The sequence below is a fragment of the Pleurodeles waltl genome, chromosome 7, assembly GCF_031143425.1.
Source record: "Pleurodeles waltl isolate 20211129_DDA chromosome 7, aPleWal1.hap1.20221129, whole genome shotgun sequence".
NCBI classification, from domain to species: Eukaryota; Metazoa; Chordata; class Amphibia; order Caudata; family Salamandridae; genus Pleurodeles; species Pleurodeles waltl.
This window is the reverse complement of record NC_090446.1, coordinates 746,375,269-746,399,453: the sequence shown is the minus strand read 5'-3', so window position 1 is coordinate 746,399,453 and position 24,185 is coordinate 746,375,269. Positions and strand designations below refer to the sequence as shown.

The 24,185-nt window shown below is 41.2% G+C and overlaps 1 protein-coding gene across 1 annotated transcript in view; it reads right to left on the bottom strand.

The window, feature by feature from the left end:
• TRPC7 (transient receptor potential cation channel subfamily C member 7) overlaps positions 1 to 24,185 on the bottom strand; it is a 1,529,313-nt gene that overhangs the window by 536,861 nt on the left and 968,267 nt on the right. The window contains exon 4 of the mRNA XM_069199219.1: positions 9,040 to 9,204. Within this exon, the coding sequence (XP_069055320.1) occupies positions 9,040 to 9,204 (165 nt within the window). The remainder of the gene's footprint in view (positions 1 to 9,039; positions 9,205 to 24,185) is intronic.

Here is a 24,185-nt window from a genome sequence, read left to right as displayed (position 1 = left end):
GAACATGCCCAGACCTTTCGGATGTGGTAACTGAATATTGCAGGGGCATGATTCCTTCTAGCTCTGTTACTTTCAAATATAAGCCAGTTCAGCTCTTTAACAGTTGGACAGTGTAGTACAATTTCTTTAAATTCAAACACAGCAAGATAACTTGCTTTTAGAAGTAGAATTTCATCCTTTGAAGTTGTGCAAAATCTATGTTAAAATTACCCAGACACTTGAAAACTAAAACACCTGTGTGTTTAATGCAGTGGAGTATCAATAGAAGAGGTTGTACTGTCCTATTTGTCACAGGATGCTAATTGCAAGGTCTGTCAGAGACACGATTGACTATCTGTTAGATATTATACAAACATATACAGAGAGAGTGTCCTTAGGTTCACCCTCATTCAGCCATTAGTTTTTGCATGTGTCAATCATGGTCATATGTATAAATATGAGCACAATGCTGGCATGCAGAAAATATTGGTACAAAAGTACATATAATTGAAGTATTGATTATTTTAACCTATCTAAATAACAAAAGTTTTGACTACAGAAATAATGACTGTGAAATATTGCTGATAGAATTATCAAACAAACAACTTTGATTGTGAAAAGTGTGAAAATATAAGTATCAAACAGATTCCAAATGATGTAAAATAATCACAGCATTAGCTACAATCATACAATCAAATTAATAATTGTATATAAGCACCAAAAATGTAGATAACAATACATATTCACCAAATACAAATAATATTTAAAAAAACACAATATGTTTTTCATGCAAAACTATTAATGTAGCATCTTCTTTAAAAGGTAATAGCAAAAACGTATCCAAACTATATCATAAATCTAAAAAATATAGCCTCAGTCAAACAGGAAAGGCCAACTAATTAACCACGAGTAGAAATAGATCTGATGTCAAACAAACCATCTACTTCGCAGCTTCCCATCAACTAGGAAAAAGAAGCTTCACTCTGCTCAACTAAATCATGTTCTTTCAGCTACAAAGCAAATTAATATAGTTTTAAAACTAGGTGCATGACTTCTAAACAACATTATAAGTAAAAATGAAAATAACTGTATAAGGAAATAGGTTATTAGTTGGTTAAGATGCAATTCCTCCTGAAGTCATGTGTGCCAAAATCCTTTCTGGTTAAATACACAGCTTCAATTATTTAACATGGCCTCCTCCAAGTAGTAATGCACAGAGTAGATAGGCTTAATATAGGAAAATGTGTAATGTATTTAGCAGTACCAGAATCATTAAAAGATCAAAATATATCAGATTATGCAACCGATTTCTAAAAACCAAGAACAATGTAGTAAGACAAATAAGACACCAAAATGATTGAAATCCACTTACTTTGAGGGTGACGTCCACAAATATATGTCACTTGGACTTATAAATAAGCAATTTGGTTGGGATAGGAAGTATATTTGTACGTACTTTCTTATGGTCCCTTTTTACTTAATAATTCTCTGTCTTTCTTTTAGCAAACAATATAGGTGTTGATGAATAAAATGTTATTTTACTCAATAAACATTCTATGACATCATGTTTTTCATGTTTTTGTGTTTTTTCCTTTCAAATACAGAATAATATTTGATTTGATTCCTAGTCATATTTTAATCTATAAATGATAGAATATTTGTTTGTGAAATCATACCTCCAGGAGCATTATGTTAACTGTAACCAATCAAATTGAGTCCCAATTTTGTGACCTTCCTCAAAAATATTAATTAGGCCAGGGTGAAATTTGAATTATAGTGGTATAATTTTCATAACTTCCTAAAAATGTGAATCATACCTGTTAAGCAAAAATAAAAAAAATACACCATTACAACATGTTGTGTGATTAGACACTGTTCACAGCAAAATGTTTCCTTGAGGGCTTAGGAATAACACCAATGGCCAGGACCTGAGTGACTGTTGCTCATGCCAGTAGTGATTTTTGTGCTCTTTTTTAACTTAAAAATGCTTTCTTGTAAAACAGTTCCATGCTAAAATATGGTGTTAATGTACAGAATTGAATTTCACATAATTACATGTAATTATCCTGAAACTACATAAAAACAAAGTACACAAATGTGAGACATCACCAATATTAATTGCTAGGTCACTATGAACCACTCCGGATCAAATGTTTTCAAACCTACTATTTAGTATATAGGTCAGTTCATCAAATTGTAATCATTTATTGGCAGCTAGTGTTTAGTACCTCTGTCTCAAGATTATTTGAAGGAAGCAGAATCAGACATTATATGCTTGTGTCCATATGGAGTTTTGGAGTTATGGGAGGTCAGTAAAGTGTTGAGAAAATGCCCATCCAAAGTGAAATGTTGCAGGTGAAAAAGAGGATTTCAGATTTCTGATTTGCTTTTAATGTGTGGAAGTAATAATGTGCAATTAGTGTCTACTAGTGTGCACAAAAGTGTTCTTTGTTTGTCAATCTAGGGTAAATTATTTGAAACAGTGATTGCCATCATACTTACGAGATCACTATCCAAGTGTGGAAAAGGAGGACTTGACTTGACAAATACAAAGTACTACAGCAAGACACTCAGAAATAGATAAAGAAATCAGTGTTCCTTATGTCAGTTACAATGTAAAGAAAGATGTTTTAGGACTGTAAATAGAATTTACACTGAAGGCAAAATGTTAGTCTAGCTAGCAGCAGGTGCTCTTACAGAGTAAAAAAACAACATTAGAATACAGTACACTGCAGATCACATAGAGTATTAAATGACTAACCTGATGTGTAAAACATAAGGTAAAAAACTAGGCTAAATATTTTCATAGACGTCCACTGTTATCAGGTGATTCGTACCCAGCAGAATGCTCATAATACTCTCACAGTCTTGAAGGGCCAGGCAATCAAAGTACTACTTCTGTGTTAAAAGGGTCAGCAGTTTACAGTGGCTGTCATAAATGCAAGGGGCTGGATTGCCCACTAGATTATCCAAAAAGGGAGGATGTGTGAAGATCAGATAAGGAGAAGGTAGCATCTCTCATTACTTCTCATTCATTCTTTGCCTTTTTTGTCCATTTCTCAATCTTTCTTTGTCATTTCCTTGTGCATTTCCCACTCTTTCACTCATTCCTTGCTTTTTAGTACATTTCTCATTCTCTCTATGCCACTTTTCTGTGCTTTTCTCATTCTTTCTTACACATTCATTGTGATTTCTGAACATTTGTTACTCATATCTTGTTCCTTTTTTGACATCTATCATCCTTTCTCATTCATTATTTGCTGCTCTTCTTTGTTTTTGCTTCTCATTCTTTAATGTTTCCTATTGCCCTTTCCATTCAATCCTTGTTGTCTTTTGGCCTCTTTTGATCTCAGCCCTTTTGCCCTTTTTTGAGCTTCATATACTAAAGAGCTCTCTTACCTCCTTTTCTCCGTCCTTTTCCCTTTCTTTTGCTTTCCTTCATGCTGTTTCCCACAGTGCCCTTTCCTGCTTCCTCTCTCATCAGCTCTCCCTTCCCACTTCTCTCCACTTGCTTAGGCCAGCCCACGACTCAAAGCTCTTTCCCTTCTTAGTTCTACTTAGAGGTAGCTGAAGCACGGACCAGCGTTAAGCAGGATATATCTGGTCTCTACCTTGCACCCGCGCTCTTACCTGTGCACGGCCCTGCTACCAGGCCCAGCCCTTTAGGTGCCAGCTCCAGCACTGTCACAAAGCTCTCTACATCAACATCCCCTTGTTTTCACTCTCATTGACCGTCCACTTCTCTCTCTTATTCTCCTGCTCTCTCCTGTTTCACTACTTGCTGTCCCTCCTTTGCCACTTTCTTTCTGGGCTTTTTTTCTTTTCTTTCTCATTTACTCTCTGACACAATCTTGAGAACTGCTCACCTTTCCCCTACTGTTTTCTGTGCATCTCTCAATATTTCTCATTCATTCCTTGCCACTTTTTTGTTGTGCATTTCTCAGCCCTTTCCTATACATTTTCTATTTACAACTCCTTCCTTTTCCCTGTTCTTTTACTCTCCTTTGTTCACTTTTTTCCTCACAGAGGCCTTTCCCACCTCCTCTCTCATGCTGTGCTCTCTTCCCACTTTCTGCCACTCATTAGCCCCATCCACCACCTGAAGCGCCTTCAGCTTGTACTTAATGGCAGTCACATGGAGTAGAGGACTGAAGGAGTTCCAAAGGCAAACCTGTCTACTCCCGTCTGCACCACGCCACCACCCAGCTCCAGGACCCTGGCTGCTCCTCCCACCCACTGCCACTACTCCTCTGTTTCCCTCCTTGCCTGGACCCACGATGCTCCTTTTAACACAGCTGCTGACTTCAAGCAGCTAACACCAAAGATGCTTTCTCCTGCACACCCTAATTCTCATTCCACCCTGCACATACCACTCAAAATACACACTTCACACTTGCCCATGCTCATTGACCCCAACCTTTCCTCATCCCTCCCTATTTTGCCTCACACTCAACCCTCACTCCCTCAACAAACACATCTAAAAAATCTGTAAGTTAAATGACCAAACACATACTTGCTCTTCATGACAGAAAAAAGGCAGACTACTATGTTGTCTCCCAAAATTTCCAATGCCAACCCCCTCTATACATAGTCATTAGACAATACAGGACCCAGAAGAGGACTCACCTCATCTTTAAAAAACACATTCAGTGCTCCACTACCTTGGCTATCCCCAAATGTGTAATGGAACATCTGACTCTCAAACTCAACATCATTGCAACTATATCCTAAGCAGTACACTTGTCTAAAGCACCCCCCGTCCTTGTGCCAACTTCAGTAGCACAATCACACACTTCGTTGCCCACCTAATACTCAAATCCAGCATCTTCATCTTCCTCTGCATCCTCACTATTTGGGGGACACCACCACATTGCCAGTTATAGAAAAATCACAGAGGACAAAAAACTCATCTGGTTTGAACACGCAAAAATGTCACGGCCAAGACCTTGTGATGCAATGGGAAAAAGCTCTCTAAAGAATCTTGGACCTCAGAGCTCCTACACACCTGACTACTGTGCATCATGATGACCTCCCCAAATCTATATCTAACTTCAATACATGGATGACCTCCTGCACAGACACCATGGCCCCACTTAAGATCACCAAGGCCATAAGAACCAGACTACAAGAAAGCTGTTACACAGAAGAGCTCAAACTATCCAAGCACTACTGCAAGCAACTAGAAAGCAGATGGAGACAAAGCCAGGAAGAGGCCGGCAAGAGCAACTACCGATCAGCTCTCAGACAAAATCATCTCACATCCACCCAATACTCCCTGTTAGAAACTGGGCTTCTGGTTGACAAAGAAATGCACCTTAATCAAGCAGGAAAGCTCAAGTCAGGGTAAGTCACAAACCCACCCTAAATTATCCTATACTGACCCTCTTGTAGCTAGGTACAGAACGGCCAGGTTTAAATTAAGAGAAAATGGCCCTCACTACAACATTGGCGGTCAAAGACCGCCAGGGCTGTTCTGATGATTGCACCGCCAACAGGCTGGCGGTGCAATTCTGCTAATTATGACTGTGTCACACCGCCAGGACCGGCGGTTTACCTCCACGTTGGTCCCTGCGGTTTACCGCTACGTTGGTCCCGGCGGTTGTAATCCCCCAGGGCAGCGCTGCCTGGGGGATTACGAGTCTCCCTCCCGCCAGCCTTTTCATGGTGGTAGGAACTGCCATGGAAAGGCTGGCGGAAAGGGGAGTTGCGGGGCCCCTGGAGGCCCCTGTACTGCCCATGCGCCTGGCGCCATTTACTACGGCACTTTTAATGGGTGCTCAAGAGCAGGCATTAAAAGGGGGCTTCCATTCTTTAGAATAGGCCCCTAAGTACTCTGCAGGAGTAGCACCAATATTTTGTCACTGCTCCTGCAGAGTACATCAGTAGCATCATAAAAAATTACACTATTGCCCACTACCCTGTTCCATGGTGCGCTGTATTTTAAATATGGTGCACACATAGTGGAGGTAGGTAATTTCCATAAATCAGCTACTTAGTTTGGTCTTTAAAGAGGGGGAGACTTCCAAAACAGGCCTTTGAAGTGCACATAGGTCCTGTCCTTCCTGCCCTGGCTCAAGACACACTACAGGAAGTTATGCAGCCATTTGTGTGGGGGCAGGACACAACTTATTCAGTTGTAAGTGAGACTGTGGCAAGCTCCTTCCTCCCATCCTGGCAAAATGCCCCATCAAGGACCACCAAGTCACACCTAAGCCCCCATTGTGTGTGGCCATCTAGGAGAAATTCACAAAGGCTAGCTGACACCTAGCTGGCACTTACTTTCTAAAAAATAGCATTTTTAGAATTGGAAATTAAAATCCAACTTCACCATTAATTGTGATTTTAAATTGTGTTTTCTGACTTAGTTTTTGCTGGCTTTAGGACTCTGTGCACTTTACTACTGCTAACCAGTGCTAAAGTGTGTGCGCTCTCACCCCTAAACATAGTTATATTGGATTATGACCAATTAGCATATCTAATTTTATTTATGAGTCCTTAGTAAAGTGCACTATATGTACCCAGGGCCTGTAAATTAAATACTATTACTGGGCCTGCAGCAGTGATTGTGCCACCTACTTAAGTAGCCCTTTAACCATGTCTCAGGCCTGCCATTGTCATTCCCAAACCTTCCCATTTTATACATATATGCCACCCCTAAGGTATGCCCTGGACAACCCAGTCAACAAGGTCTGTGCACTTAGAAGGCAGGGCATGTAGTTTTTAAGTATTACATGACCTGGTAGTGAAAAACTCCAAAAGTCATTTTTTCCTACTGTGACGCATACTTGTCTCATCGGTTAACAATGAGAATTCCTTAATACACTTTTAAATTGTAATTCCTCATTAGAAATGAGTAGCTGAATCATGTTTCATATCTTTGAAATGGTAATGATTAATCTTCTTTACTGGTAAAGGCGGACTGAACATTACTATTTTAGAAATGCCAAATTTAGAAAGTGGGCATTTCCCTGCTCTTAAATCTCTGTATGCCTGCCGCCTGTCTCCAACACATGCCTGGGGTGGCTGACAACTACACTTTGCACATTCCCTAAAGACAGCTACAAACGCAGGAGGGTTAGGTGTGTTTGAGTGCTCATCTGCATTCTGATGACTCCTCCTGGGCAGGAAGGGCTGCAGGGGATGACACTTACGCCTGAATATACAGTGCCTGTCCCCACACAAAGGGCTGATTACCCCCTACTGATAGTCAGGAGCCAGAGCTGAGGAAGAAAGTATACTTGTGTACTTCAAAGAAGTCTATGAAGTCACCCCTACTTCAAAGGCACATTTGTTTATAAATACCGGGGGCTTTGACCCCATCAAATCAGACACTTCTGCACTCTGTCAGAAGAACTGCTGTGCTGCATTAAGGTTGGTCACTCTGCTGGACTACTGACCTGGAAGGACTGCCTTACTGTTGTGCTGCCCTGCTGACTGCTGTTCTCTGACCTTGCTGAGGGAAAGCTGGACTCTATTTTGTCCCCCAAAGTAATCTCCAAGGACTTGTTGGCTTGCCTCCTGTTGCTAGATACTCATGGATATCAAAGACTCTACGCCTGTTACTGGTTCACTGGAAGTGGACTCAGAGACTTGCACCAGTAAAGCTGATGCATATCTGGCCTGCTGGAAATAGCAACCAATGCACATACTCTGTTGCAGGAGTAAAACCGGCTTATCACACTTGGGACCTGAGCAGAACCTTCAGAATTGCTGCATCGACCAACGCATTCCCTGTAAGCTTTAAGCAGCATCCAGCGCATCAGCATTGATGCAGCACTGAAACAACTGCATCTGCACCATCGCTGAAGGAAGACTGACACATCCCTTCAATTGCGTGGAGAAACCCGGTCTATCGGCTTCAGAATTAACGCATCGTGGCTTTGACGCTCATCGTTGGAAACCAACGAATCACCATCGAAACAAGGCTAAAAAATCAACACATCCCCTTGAGTGCAGGAGTTCAATTGTCACATCTACCGATGCATCGTCCTGCATCTCACGCTTCCAAACAGGATCAAGGTACTCTGTTTCCCGGGACTGCATGGCTCCTGTACCCTGCTCTCACTCTATTGCAGTCGCCTTGAACTGTTGACTTTGGCCCAGTCCAGTGCAACCTAAAGTAAACCCTAACACGCTATTTGTTTAGAAGGCCCTAGAACTCTTTTATTCTTTACAATTTCATATCTTGACTTCTACTCATTGGATTGTTGTTGTTTTGGTCTTGATTTATTTATAGAATTATTATCTAGTTTTCTAAACCTGTGTGGAGTATTTTTGTGGTGTTTTTCATTGTGTTACAGTGTGTGTGTGTGTGTATTGCACAAATACTTTACACATTGCCTTCTTCAGTAAGCCTGACTACTCAGTGCCAAGTTACCAGATTGTCAGCACAGTTATCTTTTAGTGTGTATCTGACTTGAGTGGTGGTCCCTACTTGGACTAGGTGTATACCCTTGCCAGCTAGAGACCCCATTTCTAACAATAACATTTGTCTCCTAAATAAAATTTGAAATTCTAATCTTTCAGATATACCCCTTAATTAATAAATAGGAAATCTGTATTAAAATTATCTTGGCCTTAGAACAAAACAATCCAGATCAAAATTCACAAAAATATTGGAATATAGGGTCATTTTCCTGTTGCTTTGTAACAAAATTCATGCATTTCAAATTCAGAGTAAAGTTTATTTAAGACATTTTACTAATGGTTAAAAGGAAACAAAAACAGTTATTCAATTAGGAGAAGGCCGTCCTTCCCTCCATTTCAGTGTTCACTCTTCAGATCATAGATAGGACAACTTCAATGATATTATACATGATTGTAAGTGTAATGTAGACGTTTTAATTTTTGAAAGAAAATGTATATATGCATGTTAGTTCAAGTGAATATTGAAGGATACATAAATGAAAATTCTTCTGATATGTACCCACTCATTATTTCAATTTTGAAAATTCTTAAATATGAAAATACACAATATATGTAAAATACTTTCAAATATTGTATATAATGTCAAGTACTGAATATAAATAACTGTAAATATGCACCTTAATAAATCTGTACCTTGCTGCAAGGGGCAATCCAGTATGCTATGGCCAGAAGAGGAAGGCCTACGGAAACTCCAACAACCGTCATAAATTTGACAGACCCAGATTGTTGACGCAAGCCTGACAGATTTTCGTACCACAACGTTAGGAGTTGTTGCTGGCAGTTAGGATGGGCAACAAACTGCAAAGAAGAAAAAAAAACATGTAAACAAGAAAATATGGTTGTGAACATATAATTTGTCACCACAAACTATGCAATTGTTTTTCTGCCAAGGAAAAAGGATAGCTAGGAAGTTACAATATTTGAAAGAAATGGAATGATGCCTTAGAGGGACATCCATGAATGAAAGCACATTTTGTAGCAACGCACATAGAAACAGGCATGGCCATCAAACATGGCAAGTGCAGAAAAATAACGCTACATTTTACCTTCTTGCTTGTTGCCTTAACACATGCCATGGTTCTTGCTATCTCCCTGTTAGCAACCAGGGAAGTTCATAATTGATACATGCATGAGTTTCATCATTCATAATTATAATTTAACTTAATTTCACACTATAGTTTTTCATAGGTGAGATTTAGTGATCAGAGAAATACAGTTTAAATCAGTATGCATATTTACTTTGTAATACATTTTTCACACATATTTGGAAACCCAATTTATAAATGAATGGTTCCGTTTTTGTAGTGTAGAAAGTGTAGGAAAACTCACGTATATTTATGTTTTTCATAGGATGAGTGCAGAAGGCAAATCTCTCAAGGAAAGTATTTCATTAAGAAAAGCAATAAAGAAAAAGAAATGTGAAATGTCCTACTTGTGCATGTATCTGCTGTGAGCAATAAAGGGCCTGATTCAGAAAGTTAACTTACACTTTTGAGTAAGTATGCACTTTTGAACAAGTTTACTACATATCAGTATTCACAAACTGCACTTTTATAGACACACCTTTGTTGCAACGTACACGTTTGTAGTAGGTCCAGAAATAAACATGGTATTACAGTACTCTCCCATAGAAAACAATGGAGGTAGGGTCTTAATACAAAAGTGTGAGTTACCACAAAAGCGTAAAATGCAGTTTATGGATTATACTTTGTCGGAAGGTTTATAATACTACCTCAGTACTATAACACATACTACAAAGTGCAGTTGGTGAACTAGCCCCGAATTATTCACAGGTATAATTAGGGAAAAAAGTTAAAATATGTGTGCATTAATGACACATTAAGATGAAATGTAAATAAAAGCTCACACCTATTATTCATGAAGCTTGGCACACTCACAAAACACACACACCTTTCTGAAGTAGGGTATTTGCACAATATAGATTCAATAGATATAGGTAAAACACTATCGTACTCAGTGAATTTAAAACAAATCTTCCTTTTCAATTTGATATCAGTGAAGACAGACTAAACACTAGACTTGTAGCATTTAATGTGAACCCACAATCCTCAACTTATAAAGAGTAATTATCAATTTTAGTTCAATAATTCAATGAATTATTTTATCTACTATGTTTTCTGTGTCTTTTGAGATACTATTTTTTTTATCTTGAAGACGATAAAATATGAGATCCTTCAGAATTATCTATTCTATGGAAAACCTTTCATTCACATTTTTTAGAAGATATTAATTTCAATCATCCATATTATTGAAAACTTACAAAATATCTGAAACATGTCCTCACTTAGAATCAAATCCATATTATATAATAACATTTTGCATGTTAATGAATTACCATGTAAAATGTATATGAAATTTTCCTGTTATGGTTATAGTTAGGTTAGTGTTTCCATCAGAAGAGTTTTTTTTTTTTGTTTCACTAATGACTTTAGAACCATCTGATGAAGCTGCACAAAACTTTAAGAAAAATTCATCCAGCTTATCTCCTTCTTGAAAAAAAAGAAAGATAGAAAGAAGGATCCAAAAACATTGATTTCATGTGTTAATTCCCATAGGTAAATTTGTTCACTAATAGAGAAGAAAACTGCTGAACTGAATGACACCAAATTTGACAAACATTAGAATTCTTAGTGTGCTTTTGTAGCTTGGTGTAAACCCATTCAGCTTTATTTGAAAAATTAGCTTTAAAAGAAGGGCTCAGGTTGGGCATGAAGGGGTTAAAAAGTTAGATACATATGGATATTTCGTCCAGTGTGAGTTCCACGGTACAGAAAATTGAGAAATTAGGGCTTTCTGACTTGACAAGGGAGTCATCTTTTCTCTCACCCATTTCAGTACAGCGGAGTCATCCTGGTCTTGTGGGACCAGACAATCTGAGTTTTGGGCAGCAAATATAAAAAAAATGTTGCTGCAGGACTCGGGGGCTCAGTGGCTGTGTTGTGAAAAATTTTTCAAAGGATGTATGGGGGGGCAGTATAGGGACATTCTGACAACAAGGCCCTTGTGCAAGGGGACCCAAAGGGACTCCACCGCAGAAGTTCTCCTGTAGGTCCCAGTACAGGCCTCCGTGAGGTACTGTGGGAGTACCATAGGAACCACTGCAAAATCTTCCATATTACTGCCATACTGGTCAAATTCCCCCAGGAAGCTTAAACATACCATGGCACAGTAGATTGAAAGCATATGTGTCTTGTACCATAGGACTAAAAGAATGTGTGTTGGATGCTTGTGGAGAAGTATTGGGCACGGGGTCTGGGCAGAGGAAAGTACCCTACTGCTCAGGATCTTTGGCCATGAGCATTATGGGGTTGGCCACTCGCAGCAAGGTTGGAGAAGGTCTTTGCTAGAGGCCAGGCCCTACAGCTAAAGTTCCACTGTTCATGGCCCCCAATCATGCACAGTAGGAGGTTGACCCGTGTGCAGAATGGACATTGGTTGTAGGCTGCAGTTAAACTTATGCTCAATTTTGAATATGACAAAAGAAACTGAAATTAACTGAAAAAAAACTAAGATTAAAGTGACATCATAGTCAGGTATGGCAATGAGATCTTAGGTTACATAAAAAAAAAACAGATGTTCACTGAAAAAAAACACAGGAGAAAGTGACGACATATTAAGTAATGGTGGGCATAATATTGTAATTCAGTGTAGCAGAATCACGTGGAAATACCTAAAATTCTGTGAGATTATGCTTCAATTACATATAAATATTTGAGCACTCTGCATATGTAGCACTACGTAGTCCCTTAATATTTAAATGTGTTTCATGCAACAAGTCTTCAAAAGTAGACTTTTGTTTCCCCTTCTTACAGGGCAGGCGTCAGGGGTTGCAGCAGCACAGTACACCACACAGGGCAAGCAGGATGGTAGTGCAAATTAACGGACCTTGGAAAGCAATAGGGAGGGGACACAGCCCTGCAAGTGAACAACAGAGAGTAGAGGGAAAAGAGGCAAGGGCAGCAAGCTGACCATACCGGACAGACAGGAGGGACAGTTGTAGCATAAGGGACCATTAAGGGGCAAGAGGGAAGGGGCAAGGGTACCATAACAGACCAGACAAGGCAGGAAGGAGGGGATAGGGGCATGCACTTGGAAAACAGAGGGCAGGGGGGAAGGGGACAGAGCAGCAAGCTGACCAAGGAGGGAAAACCGAATGGGCACTTGAAGCACAACACACCATGTAGGACAACAGTTAGACTATAACAGCATATTCACAGACAATGGAGGGAAGTTGGGAGGGGGTCAGTGGTTGCAAGCTAAGATCACTGAGCAGGTGGGAGGTTTTTTGGCAGCACAGAAGACCATGCATGGCAAGTGGGAGAATTAGTTGCAGCACAACGACCATGGTGGTCAAGAGGGAGTGGGCAGGGCATGTACAAAAGACCATGAAGGCCACAAGGGAGGGGTATGGGCTGGACACAGACAAGAAAGGGCAGGGGTTGGGACTTCACAATAGACCTTGTAAGACAGGTAGGAGTAGAAATTACAGCACAACAAAAAATGGGTCGAAGTGAGCTGCAGAACAATAGACCATAGAGGACAGGAGGGAGGGGATAGGGGCAGGGAACTTGGAACTTGGACAGACAGGGTAGAGGTGGCAGGGTCATGCAGCAACCATCTGCCCATGGTAGGAAGGTGGGAGGGGCAGAGACAGCTCAGCAGAACAGTCAGAGAAAATAAGAGGGGAAGTGGCAGGTCTATGGAACATGGTGAGCAAAACAGAGGGAGCAGGTTCATGTACTCAGACATCAGAGGGTGAGGGAAAGAGGGTAGGACAAGCTAAGCACAGGGACTAAGCAGGAGGGAAATGATGGGGCATTGAGTTGTTTCAAAGAAGGTCAGGAGCGGGTAGGAACACCAAGATAGATGGAAAGCAGTGACAGCACATCAGACCAGGCAGGGTAGGATGGAGGGGGCTTTAGCATGGACAGGGCAACTGAGGGTAGGGAGCAGGTGGATGGGGCAGCAAGCTAAATCTTCAGGGAAGGCAAAAAATGCAGTGGCAGAATAACAGCCACACAGGGCTGTAATGAGGGAGCATGAGCATGAATTTGAACAATGGAGGAGCCGGGGCAGGAGCACCATGCTTGGGTGGGGGCAGCACAATGCCAGGACCTGCCTCCAACCACCCCCCCCCACCATACATTGCAATGGGCATCTTACTTACCATTAAAAAAATCATAGAAATTCACAGAAAAAAGAAAAGATTACAGGGATGTTATAGTTAGGAAATGGAATTGAAAAAACCTTAGAAATGCACTGTAAAACCAAAGGTTACAGGAATTCAACTCTATGCCACTCTACTCTACACAACTCCACTCTATGTCACTCCAGTCAACAACACTCCACTGTATGCTATTCTAATCTATTCCACGTCAGTGTATGCCACTGCAGGGTATGCTACTCCAATATATGCCACTCCACTACACACTACTCCTCTGTATGCTATTTCACAAATGCTACTCTACTGTTTGCTATTCCACTCTATGCCATTCCAGTGTAAGTCAGTCCACTCCATGCAACTCCAGTGTATTCCGTTTCAGTTTATGCCACCTACACCAAACACTATTTAACTGTATGACACTCCACTGTAACTCACTCCACTGTACTCTGCTCCACTCTACACCCCTGCACCTTATGCTGCTCCACTGTATGCTCTTGCGCTCTACCACACTCCATTATACACTACTCTACTCTTTGCCACTGCACTCTAGGCTATTTTACTGTATGCTACTCCACTCTACGCCACTACTGTATGCTACTCCACTCTCCGCCACTACCCTCTACAACACTCCACAATATGGTATTCCACTTTTTGCCACTCAACTGTATGACAATCCACTCTATGCCACACAACTGTACCACAGTCAACTTTACACCACTCCCCTATACAGTATTTCTCTGTATGCAAGCACATTCTACACCACTCAACTCCACGCTATTCAACTCTATGCACTCTGCTGTACCCCACTCAACTGTATGCGATTCTACTGTATGCTATTTCACTATACACTACTCCACTGTACCCCACTCCACTCTATGCCACTCCACTGCATGTCACTCCAGGGTATGCCACTCAACTTTCTGCCACTCCACTGTACACTAGTCCACTGTATGCTATTCCAGTGTACAGTAACGTACTGAACGCTAGTCCACTGTAAGCCAATCCACTCTACTCCACTCTCTTGTATGCCACTCTAGTGTATGCTATTCTACTGTATGCCACTCCACTGTACCAGGATCCACTTTACGCACTTTACTCTATGCCTCGCCTCTGTACACCACTCCCTTGTATACCACTGCACTTTATGCTATTCCACTGTATGCCACTCCACTCTATGCCACTTCACCTTATGCTAATCCATTGTATGCCACTTCAGTTTATGCCACTCCACTCTGCGCCAAATCTCCCCTGCACTATTTGACTTTAACCTACTCCAATCCATGCTATTCCACTGTATGACACTTCACTCTACGCCACTCACTCCACTACATGCTATTCCATCTTACAACATTCCACTGTATGCTCGTCTGCTGTGCCCCACTCCACTGTATGCTATTCCACTCTACCGCACTGCCAATTCAGTCATTACCACTCCCCTATGAACAACTCTTCTGTACACTGATCCACTCTATGCCACTCCACTGTATACCACAACACCTTACAACACTCCACTGTATGCTATTCCATTGGGCGCCACTCCAATCTACAACACTCCACCCAATACAATTCCAATTTATGTCCCTCCACTGTAAGCCACTCCACTCAATAACACAGTATGCGACTAAACCATACAGCACAATGGGGCATATTTATACCCCATTTGAGCCAAATTTGCATCATTTTTTAATGCAAATTCAGCACAAAACTAACTCCATATTTATATTTTGAGTTTAGACACGTCTAATATCAAAATATTGGATTTTGCACCACTTTTTTAGAAGCATGAACTTACTTTGCGTCAATGAGATGCAAGGTAGGCATTCCCATCTAACAAATGGTGCTAACCCTATAGCCCCATATTTATCTCCCGTGCTAAAATGATGCATGGGTGGGAGGAGGGGCTAAATAATGGGTCCACAGGAGCCTTCCTCAAGCCCCAGGAACACCCCCAACCACACCAGAGGGGCACCGGAGGATGGGGGACCCCCTCCCAGGTACAAAGAATAAGTATACGTAAGTATATATATATATTTTCTTTAATGAAAGTGCCATCGGATGCCCTACTGGTGGCCCCCTGCATGGCACAGGGTGCAATGGCCATGCACAGGGGACACTAGTCCCCTGTGCTGGCCATTGGGATGGTGGGTATGACACCTGTCTTTTCTAAGACAGGAGTCATGTGGTATGGATGGGTTTGCATTGCATCAGAAAATGATGCTAGGCTGGTTAGAGCAATCTCATTTTTTGGTGCAAAACCCCCCTTCTCCCATAACGCCCACCCAACCCAGCTAACAATTTTTTTTTTTTACGCTAGCCCATCCTTCGCACCAGCTTGTGCCATTCCATAAATATAACTCCCGGCTGGTGCTGAGGAATGGCGCAAGCCGGTGCTAAACTTTTTGGTGCAAAACTGCGTTAGTGCAGTTTGCACCAAAAAGTATATATGGCCCTATATGCCTCTCCATGTAGCATACTGCCCCACACTCTAGTCTACTATTCCTAACTCCAATGTATAACACTTTACTCCACTCTATGCCACTACAGTATACTCCACCATACAACAGTTTCACACACTCTACAACGCAGCATCCCACTCTACTGTATGACACAACACTTCACTGTATAACAGTTTACTCCACTGTAAGCTACACCACCACAGTGTGCTACACTGCATGACGATGTACTAAACCAGACAGAACCACCCTATATAACACTTTAGTCCACTCAACACTAGCCCACACCACCCAAGTACACTATGTAACAGTTTAGCCCACTGTAGGCCACTGTACAACACTACAATGTACACTGCTCCACCCTATAACACTCTACAGTACTCTATGAAACTGCACTCTACAACACTTCACTACTCTATGTCATTCTACAAAACAGTACTACACTGTATGCTCATACACTGCATTGTACATAACTCTATTCCGTTCAATGCCATTCTATGACACTCTACTCAAATATCTGCCACTCAGGAACACTATAAGACACTACACTCCATGACACCATGGTCTACAATACTCTAGACTCAACTGTAATCTACGACATGCCACCCCACTGTACAACACACCACTATGCCCTACTATATTCCACTCCAATACAAGATCCATATTTATACTTCAGTGCCGCATTTGTGTCATTTTTTTACGCAAAAGCAGCGCAAACTTTTGACTTTTGCGTCAAAAAGTGGTGCAAAGGCAGCACTAAAAAAGTATAAATATGGGCCCTAATTTGCACACCACTAAATAGAAATGATGTTTAGAGTTTATGCACCATCTTCAATTTACTACATGTTGTGCACCTCCATACACCTTCTTCTTGCATCAATCGCAACACTATATTAACTATAACTCACCACTCTACCATACACTGTTCTGAGAAACGATCTAATTTCAGATGTCATAAGACTTATGCTAACTGCCATGATTTCACATGCTATAATTGGTGCATGGAGAAAGGGCAAGTTACATGGTTTGAAGTATTACTGCCAGGTGCTCATGGAGCTCCAAGCAGTAAGTGAGACTTTCAACCCTGCTTCCTCTCAGGCAATTAAAATGGAACGGAATGGGGCAATGGCATTTTGTATTGTCGTAAAGTATTACCAAGGACTCTTCATGGTTTACAGAACTCAGCCTGAGTAATAACTTTTTTGCCTCAAAATTGGCATTTTGGTATATAATGTTTCCTATTTATGGATTAGTATACTATGAGAGTGTAATTTCTTCAGCAGGATGAAACTAGTATGTAGCACTCTTCTAGAGTATATATTATGTGCAATACCCACATTACCTGCATCCCCAATGCTGTCATCCTGCTTTCAATGTTTGTCTGCATGAAAGCGATTATTTTAAAACATGTTATATCACTGAAATTATCCCTCACTGTTTTAGTGTCATTCAGATTTTCATTTAAATGATTTGCCATCACCTTAATCAATGACTGCTGGATATGGACTTTTTCCAGATTTTTCACCTCCTGTTGCTGAACCAGTTTTTGTTGGCATTACGATTCTGTGCCCTTTTTTCCTTCTAACCAGCAGTAAAGTGTGTTTGGCCTACAGTTGAATGGTGTATTTGTTTCACTTTTAAGTCCTTAGTAAATGGTACTACCCATACTTCGGGCAGTAAATGAAATGCTACAAGTAGGCAGCAGCATTCCTTGTGTCACCAACTAAAGTAGCCTTTCTGAACATGTCTCAGGTGTACCATTGCATCTGTGTTTGCAGTTTCTAACTGGCATTATGAACTGGCAAAGTAAAAGTTTTGCCAGTCCTAAAGCTTCCTTTTTAATATGTCACAACAACTAAGGTTGACTCTGAAGGCTCATTGGACAGGGTGGATTGTATTTAAAAAGAAGGACATGTGTACTTAGGTTTTGCTTACTGTTGTAAGTCCTATCTCTCTAATTGACTAATACTGGGTTACCTTATTACACAAGTGCAAACTCTGGATTGGGAACAGGTGAAGAATTGCTGGTTACATTCACATAGATTAGAATGTAAAAATCTTTAATGCAAATTTGGATTTTGATTTAGAGGATGAAGGCCTTCTCAAACAACAAACACAATCCCTGTTAGGCTGAACCACCAAAGTGAGGCTTAAGTTTGAGATGCTGTGTTAAGTATTTATGCAGTCTTAAAGGTTTACATAAAAATAGTGCCAGGAAGCTGTAAGTGCTAATTGTGGGTATCTGGTTGTTCTATACTTACACAAAGTCACACGTTCAGGCTGATTGTGATGGAGTGTGGGATGGGTACAGGGGCCAGGTTAGTCCTGTTGAAAAATTACATTCTCAAAGTTTGGTGTGCAGAGATCAAAACTTTGAGATTTCAAAGAAGGAGCTCAACTGATACCAGTCAAGGGTCGAGGATCTGGAGAGGCATCTCTTGGGGAATCAGGAAATCACTCCATTAGAGACGAGTAGGACTCAGGGAGGGCTAGTTGCTGGTCCAGGCAGGTCCTGTTGCAGGGTCCTAGCAGGGTTAGTTGCAGCAGGTTAGCTGGGCAGTTACTGGGAGGTGTCTGGATCTTGATATGTCCCTGTAGCTCAGAAGAGGGCAACCAACTGACCCTTGGCATCACTTAGATTAGCTTGGGATGAAGGAAGCACGTTCAGTCATCCTTCTCAGAGAGTAGGACAGGCCTCAGCAGTGATGCAATCCTCTGAAGAACAAAACAGGTTTCAAGCAGCAGAGCAGTCTTTTAAGGAACAAGGCGGGCCTCAAGCAGCAGGGAAGTCCATTGGTAGAAGCAGGGTAGTCCTCTGAAGTGTACTGTAGAGTTCATATGAGGGTCTAATATGCATACCTGGTGCCATAAGTTGAAGTAAAATAAACTTCGAGGCTATCCCCCATCTGGTTCTGGAAATTATCTTGCTTCCCCAGCCCAGGCTCCAAGTGATCTAGGGTGACAAATGGCTGCTGTCAAGTCCTTTTTTGAGTGTGCTGAAGGCATCTCTTCGAAATGTAGTATAGGGAACAGTGCTGCCTGCTAATCCTGGCAGGAAGGCCCATCCTGCCAACATCTAGTCCCCCTTTGTCTCACTGTCTGGGAGGAATTCACAAAGGCCAACTATTCACAGTCATGCGAACCAGGACATAGGCTGCAGGGACCAAATGATTTCGACAAGGAAATGTCTACTTTCTAAAAGAGGCATCTCCAGAATTGGGGCTTAAAATCCGACTTTATTATTAAAGAGGATGTTAAAATTACAAATCTTTTGAGACCAAAAATGACATTTCTTCCTGTTCCCAGCAAAGGTTAGCACTTATCCAGGGTAATAAGGTAGCCTAATTTAATCCTATAGGAGAGGTAGGCCTCACAGCAGTGAACAGTGACATTGGGAGTTTGCAGTGCCAGGACATGCAAAACTTAAAAATGCTTGTCCTACTTCCTAATTACAATGCACCCTGCAATATGGACTATTTAGGGCCTACAAGCACTTTGGCACTGTTTAGCAGAGGTAAAGCGCACAGAGTCCTAATGCCAACAAAAACAAATTTCAAAGAACAGGAGGGAAGGAGGCAAAGAGTTTGCGGGAAGAGCATACTAAAGGCTGCCAGGTCTAACAATCTTTAATGGTGAAGTTAGACTTTAAGTGACAATGCTGAAAACACCAGTTGGCATTTTGTTATCCTAACCATTTATGCCTTTCGATAGTGTCCTGGGTCATGACTGTTAATGTGTCTACTATGGGGGTTTGTGTATTGCTTCCAGACAGTAACACAAAGGGGGCTTAGGTGTGTACAAGATGTGTAAACAGCACCACTAATACTTCAAATGTTTTTCCCTACTGCACACACAAAGGAGCCTGACACCAGCATGTCCTGCCTCTTGCTACCCCCAGGCAGTATGGAGCTTTGACTCGGTAAGAGAAAGAGCTTTGTAAACCATATGTGGAGGTAGGGTGGGGAGTCCCCCCTAAACAAATACTTGCATCAGGTATAAATATTGGACCTCCAAAATAACTTATCAGAATGCACCTGAACCTGTGGAAGCTGCAGAAGAGGAATTGCCCTGGAAAACTTGGCCTGCTTTCCTTCATCCCAGGCTATTAAGAGTGACTCCAACACCACTTGGCTGATAACCTGGGTGAGCTACAGTGAAACAACAAGTTTCTGAGACCTCCCTGCAACTGCAGCAGCTTGCCTGTTGCAACTAGACCTGCCTGGTCCTGCAACTGGCCGTGCCTGAGTCCTGTTGGTATGTGCTGGAGTGTAAGTGTAGGGAATGATGGTATTGCTAGCAGGAGCAAAATAAATTATTCTGTTCTCAATTGGTGGGTTATCAGTCGGCAAGTGTCTTCAAGTTAATCTTTTTCACCTGAATTTTTTAAGAACTTGAGCAGACAACACTTGCAAGTGGAAATTCTAATGAAGATGAAGTGGTTATGATCTTGCAACTGAGTTCGGATGTGTCTCATTTTGCCTGTTTCTGGGGTCTCAATCATACAGGCTCAATGTTGAGAGCTTGGTGACTGTAGTTTCAAATGAGCCTTTGGCATCTGCTTTTAATATGCAAGTATTCCTCTTGGTGAAAACATGCTCTGGTTTTCCTTGCAGATATATAATTCTGTGATGTTGTTTCATGCAGGGCTAATGATGTGCATATGGGAAAGACACTTGTATTCTCATGATTCCCCCCTGAAAGTATAGAATGCTTGTTACATACTATCCTAGTTCTCAATGCGCTCATGGGATGCTAAGTGTGTATGGTGCGTTCTTTTTCCCCATGGCCTCAAGTTCCTTGAAGTAATAATGTCAATATATTCCCATGTTTTACCACATTTATATTTTTTATGTACAAGCTACAATGTGCCTTTTCTTCTTTATCAGTCTTTTCATGTCTTTTGTTGCTTCCCCATACATGACTTGTGACAAACAGTTGCCTTTGATTTTGTTCCTGTGAGTCTTCTGGGCCAGTAGGGAGTACTTTTGTGTATTTATGTGCATTGTTGTGAGTGAGGGAGAGACAGAGAGAGACAGACTGTGTATGTGTTTACGAATGTGTGTGTGTGTGTGTGTGTGTGTGTGTGTATACGCAAAATGTATTCATTTGATCCAGTCTGTTTTTCATAATAATATAGGTAAAGATTCTGCTTTGCTTGATCCCAATTATATAATATTCTACTTCATGGATTTGCTCATTCAAATTGTATGATTTCTGACTAGAAATATGTACATTTAAAACTAGTACTAATGATCATGATTTAACTGCCTGAATTCAAAGCATATTACTTACAATACAGACTCAGATCAACAAATCCCTGCTAAAACATGCTTTGGTAGAACTTATGCAAATGCTGTAAAGTAGCTTTCTGAGGTTCCTCTAAGTCATCCCTGTTTATGCTGCTAACCCAAAAAGCAGATTTTGAGAGATTTACAATTCCTTCTGTGGAATTTAAGAGGGCTAGAACCGAGATTTTAGGTGCACCTGAGAAAATTGGAATTACTACCAGTAATTTCAACGTCTATCTCCCAAGTAATTCCTACTTTCCGTCTGGCAATTTTTGGCAATTTTAGGGGGTCGAACCTATGATTGAAGAACACACATCCTCAGAGGTGATCTTGTGATTTTGATTGGGTCGGTAGCTCCCAGGACACGTCATATCAGAATTGAGGGGTACTGTCTTATTAGGCCCTTAGTGAATATGATTAATCGGAAAAACTGTTTTCAGTTTTTCATTTTGTATGTGTGAATAGGGCCTGTGGTTTAAATTACAGATATATATTTCCTTTGTAATGTATACTTTTGGGTTCATGCACTTTCTCTTTGAAAAATGGTATTCAACTGTTAATCGTGGAATGGAGTTTTTGACAGGATTCGCATCATAAACCCTTATGGTCTCATTTATGAGGCCCTAGCAGCACACTGCACCACCGGAGCATCATTTCTTTTATGCTCCGGTGGCGCAGCGTGCCAGCTCATATTTACAAGGCTATGCAAGGCCACCTTGCATAGCTTTTCATGGCCTTGTAAATATGGACCCCTTTCATGCATAACACTGCGTGAAAGAGACGTTCCGTGGGTGTTGCTTGGGGAGTCTCCATGCAACATCCATGGAACCCGAATGCGTCTTATGCATTCCCAGATTTTACAAGTCTGGGAATGCATCACATTCTTACACCACCTCAGGGTTGGTGAAAGAATGACACAACTTTGAGAAATATCTTTATTTCTCCCTGTATTTTCCTCCTTCTGTGTGCTGCATTCTGAAGTCTGCAGCACACATAGAAAGAGGAAAATACTACTTAGGATTGTTTTTGTGCAGGAAGTTGTCTCTTCCTGCATAAAAACAATCTGCCCCGCAATGCAGGCATTCTTTTACCATGGTGCAAGGGTGCCTGCATTGGAGCTAGACAGCAATTTGTGCACCAGTGCAGGGGGAGCGGACAGAAATGCACCGTATCTTGTAGATACAGCACATTTCTGCCCTTTCCCTGTGGGCGCCTGATGGCGCAACAAGGCACTTGCTCCACCGCCCTGAGCCACAGGCCTTGTAAATGAGGCCTTTAGTTTAAGCAGTTAGGAACAACTACTGTTGTGGCTGTGAAAACTACTGTGCTGGAATATAAGTAACTTACACATTCTTTATACGGCGAGATAAGAATGCTATAATAAACCTTCTAAGTGGATTTGTCTTTGACAAGCTTTACATTGAGGATGCTGAGAGCTTCCCGCTTTGAATCAAGCTGCATCCAATGAAAAAAATGATCACGTAAAGCTAGATATTAGTTCTGCCATTTAGGTGGAATTATATTTAGGAAAAGTTTTAATAAAGAGTTCATATCTTTATACATAAGTTGCTTTGTAGATGATAAAACAAAAAATTATTAGTGAACAATTGGAATGGATGAAGTTTTACACTATTAAAGAAAACCCATCCACAACCACTATGAGCTCGTTCATATAAGAATTCCTAAAGAAGTAAGCGTATGTGTGGGAGATAAACATTTGTCAACCCAATCTAGCATGGAGGCGGCATCAATGTAGCTATTCTGTACTATTGATGGGAATAGAAAACATTTCAATAGTATATCACAGTTCACCTACACACAAGTTTCGTCTGATTGCAAGTCTTATGACTGATTTCCTTTTTTTCAACAGAATTTGGCCTCCATTTCCCTAAAACCAATAAAATGCCCCAGTACAAAAGAGATTAAAAAAAACTGCACAAGATACATCCTCTATTCTTACTATCACCCTCATGACTCATTATTTTGCTGGGTAGAGTTATATTTCTTTCTGACAAAACTATGTTAACTTCTATGTCATATTACAAGTTCCATTCTCCTACTGAAATGAGTTAAGTATTGCTTTCTAGCATCTGCATGAGCGGCCAGGTTCTTATCATATGCAATAACTTTGCCACCGGTACAACAGACCCTTTAATTCAGTATGCGAAAGGGTTTCCTCCCTACATTTCTCAGCACATCTTAACACTACATTGCTCAAAAGAAGTCCACAAGCGCTTCCTAACTGAACGCGCTTTCAATATAAATTGGATTCCATTTCGCAGGACTTTCTTTCCCAATCTTCACTTATGCAAGATATGTGATGTCATGTAACAGTGCTGAACATGGAGGCACAAACACTGTCCTGTGCATGAGCATTGGATATGACCATGGACAGGGAATGGAGCGGGTCTCCCGTTAGTTGCTCTCCCAGGTCATCTCCCGGGGTCTCACTAGGGAAATGAACACGAACCTGTGACACGGTACTCCATGTAGGGAAGCAGAATATTTTGGGATGCCTGGTCCACAAGTTATCAGATGACAGAGGGCAGTGACACACATAGTAATTACTGAGCAAGACGATATGGCACGAGGGTTGGGAAAGGTGACGGAGGAGGTAAAAGAAGGATAGCATGGCGGAGGGAAAAACACTGTATTCAGGATAGTGAGTGCATTACAAAGCATCCTGAAAATAGCCTGCTTCAAGCTTTAATGTATATACTTGTGCCCCTCAATGCCATTGGACAGCCAATCATTGTTTAACTCTCCCCTCTTTGTATTTATCATTTCCAGACACAATTGGGGAGCCATTGTTTTTATTTACCAGGGGAGAAAGGACTCTATGATAAGTATACA